General features: G+C 39.9%; 1 protein-coding gene across 1 annotated transcript; it reads left to right on the top strand.

The window, feature by feature from the left end:
• Window positions 1–1538: 1538 nt before the first annotated feature.
• LOC138674887 (olfactory receptor 5G9-like) lies at window positions 1539–2669 on the top strand. The gene has a single exon (XM_069762710.1). It carries the CDS (start codon window positions 1707–1709, stop codon window positions 2667–2669), a length of 963 nt encoding a protein of 320 aa, XP_069618811.1. The 5' UTR covers window positions 1539–1706.
• The last annotated feature ends 259 nt before the right edge of the window (window positions 2670–2928 follow it).

Genomic DNA, 2928 nt, shown 5'->3' with positions numbered 1-2928 from the left:
CAGTGCGGCTGCACCTGCCTCTCCCTAACATTCGCTCCCATTGTGCATACAGCAGCCTGGTTCCGGCGCTGATGCACCTGCCTCTCCTCTGCCAGCTCCATCCTTGCTGCTGCAGTCAAGGCCCTGCTCCTCCGAGCCGAGCGCACTTCCTGGTCAGCAATACCACCTGACCCGGATGACATCAAAAAGAGGGCAGAGCAAGCGACGTCACTTCCTCCGGCTCCTGGCACCTGCCGACGCTTAGGAACTCCCCCCAGAGTGACATCCAGTGGCCAGAGGCTGGAATTGCACTGAAGATTTGGATGGGTCCTTGGACGAGCTCAGCTGCTGGTGCCAGATCTGGGGAGTCACATCTGGGCTAAATCGCTTCGACAGTTGGGACTTGCTGGCACGACCTAGAGACTCCACGGATGTAGCAAACTCAGCAGTCCCACCATCAGTGTTCCACATCTGCAGCTGATCCTGTAGCCACAGCTGTCATCTGCTTGCTGCCAAGGCATGGATCTCCTGGACAAGAGCCCTCAAGAGATTCAGGTAAGCTGCTATCCCGACTGAACTACCCTCTCCGCCCCTCATCTTATGTACCCTCCCACAGGATACCTTCCACTAGCCAATTACAAATCCAACATCCTTCCCCTGACCCTATACTCCTCCCCCTAAATTTGCACCCAATTAACCCCTTACCACCCAAAGTTAAGGCCTAGGAACCTCCTTATTCATGCGGCCCTCCCTTTAAGACCCCTATGGGGATTAAAGTCCTGGCCATACTATACTCTAAGAAAGTCATCTGATTGGTGAAAATTAATTTCTGCAGCATTATAACGGCCATGAACATACAGCCGATGTCATGAAGAATGATTATGGAAAATGATTAAGCATAAGAAAAACAAGGCACTCTGAAGGTGATGATATGTCCCCAAACGATCTCTGATCTCAACAAAGTCATGTTTGTGTGGGATTGTTTGAAGAGACAGAAGAATTTGAGCAAACCTACAAGAAATCCACAGAAAATCTGTGGATACTTCTCCAAGATGTTTGGAACAACCTCCCAGCCAACTTCCTTCAAGAACTCTGTGTAAATGTCCTTAGAAGAATTAATGCTTTGATCATGTTTGGAAGGCAAAGGTTGGTAGCATCAAAAATTAATTTGATTTATATTTTTCTTTGCAACTTGTTATTTGACAAAAATAAACTTTAACACTTCTAATTTTTAAATTATTTTTAACTGCTTAATTCTTGACCCTCCTGCTAAAACTATCTCACTGCATTTTATATACAGTAAAGTACTTTATATTTTTGTAAGTTTACACATTGTGGGTATTTAGAATACAAAACATGAAAGCTTTTATACCAACATTCTCTGGAGGCAAGATAACTATCAATTCATTTAAACATCTGGTCTCTTTTGTCTAGAACATTCACTTGAGGGTGATTATCGGGGTCCAGTGGGCATTTGTTATGTTTTTCTGAGACTATAAAAGATGTGAACGTCTGGAACATTTCACCTTTACATCAGAAGAGCCAACAATGCGAAGATATCGTTTCACAGATGAAAATATCCCAAAATTCTATCGAGCCTCCTCTAATAATGAAAACCATCACTATTTGTTTTTAGTGGGCTACATTCCCAGACTTTATATCTGAACTTGAATAAATACTCTTAATTTTTAGGAGAAAATAATTCTTGGATACTTATTGATATATTAATGATGTGTGAGGAGAATCAGACACAAGTCACTCAGATACGTCTTCTTGGATTCCAAAGTCTTTCCGAATACAAACCTCTTCTATTCCTTCTGCTTACCCTGAGTTACATATGTATACTTGGAGGAAATCTTATCATTATCCTTCTAGTGACCATCATTGACCAACTCAAAACTCCAATGTTTTTCTTACTGAAGCATTTATCCATAGCAGATGTCTTACTGACCACCAGCGTTATCCCCATGATGTTAGACATTATGTTTGTTGAGGAAGGAGTTTTGTCCCTTTGGGGTTGTCTGACACAGCTTTATTTCTGTGGTATATTTTGTTCTGTTCAATGTCTCCTCATTGCCATTATGTCTTATGATCGGTATTTGGCCATTTGTCATCCGTTACGATATTCCTCACTAATAAGTCTAGATCTTTGCCTTAATCTTGTTATGGGAGCCTGGTTTTTGGTTATTGTGCTCATTTCTAGCGAGTTCCTTGTTTATATTCAGTTTAACTTCTGTGGCTTGAATTACATAGATCATTTCTTTTGTGACTTTGGTCCCTTACTGGAATTGGCCACTTCAGACATTTTCATTGTAATATTGCAAGACTTTGTTTATAGCATCTTTGTGGTTTTTTTTCCATTTGTTTTTATCATTATTACCTACTTTTGCATTTTCTTTACAATCCTTAACATTTCTTATGGTAGAAGAAAAGCCTTCTCCACATGTAGCTCCCACCTGACCACAGTATGTGCATATTATGGAACCATAATTGTAGTCTACATGGCTCCATCTGATGAGAGCTCATCTAATATCAACAAATACAGATCCCTGTTGTACTTAGTAGTTACACCATTGATGAATCCTATTATCTACAGCCTGAGGAACAATGAGATTAGGAGAGCTATGCAAAAGATGAGATATATATATATTTTTAAACAAAATGAGTTTAAACGTTCACCTCAGTGGTAATAAGTGAAGGCCTCATTCAACTATGAATCAAATCATTACCCAAATCATTGTTTTCAATCCATAAGAAGTTGTGTTTCAACTAGAAATGAGTAGATTAATTAACAGCAAATTAAATTTGCTTCAAATTTCACAGAAAAATGGACAAGTCACAATCCACTATTTTTCTGATTTGATTCCTTTCAATTCAGCAAAATGGCTTCTGGATGATCAACATTTTAGGGCTGGGAAGACGTAAAAATAATAAAACAATATTCACCCA

Source organism: Ranitomeya imitator, chromosome 4, assembly GCF_032444005.1.
Source record: "Ranitomeya imitator isolate aRanImi1 chromosome 4, aRanImi1.pri, whole genome shotgun sequence".
NCBI classification, from domain to species: Eukaryota; Metazoa; Chordata; class Amphibia; order Anura; family Dendrobatidae; genus Ranitomeya; species Ranitomeya imitator.
Note: the sequence above shows the minus strand (reverse complement) of the source record. Positions and strands in the feature narration are given on the sequence as shown.

Bases quoted from the DNA above. Each gene is read 5' to 3' on its own strand.
- LOC138674887 (XM_069762710.1), top strand. From the start codon at position 1,707: ATGATGTGTGAGGAGAATCAGACACAAGTCACTCAGATACGTCTTCTT.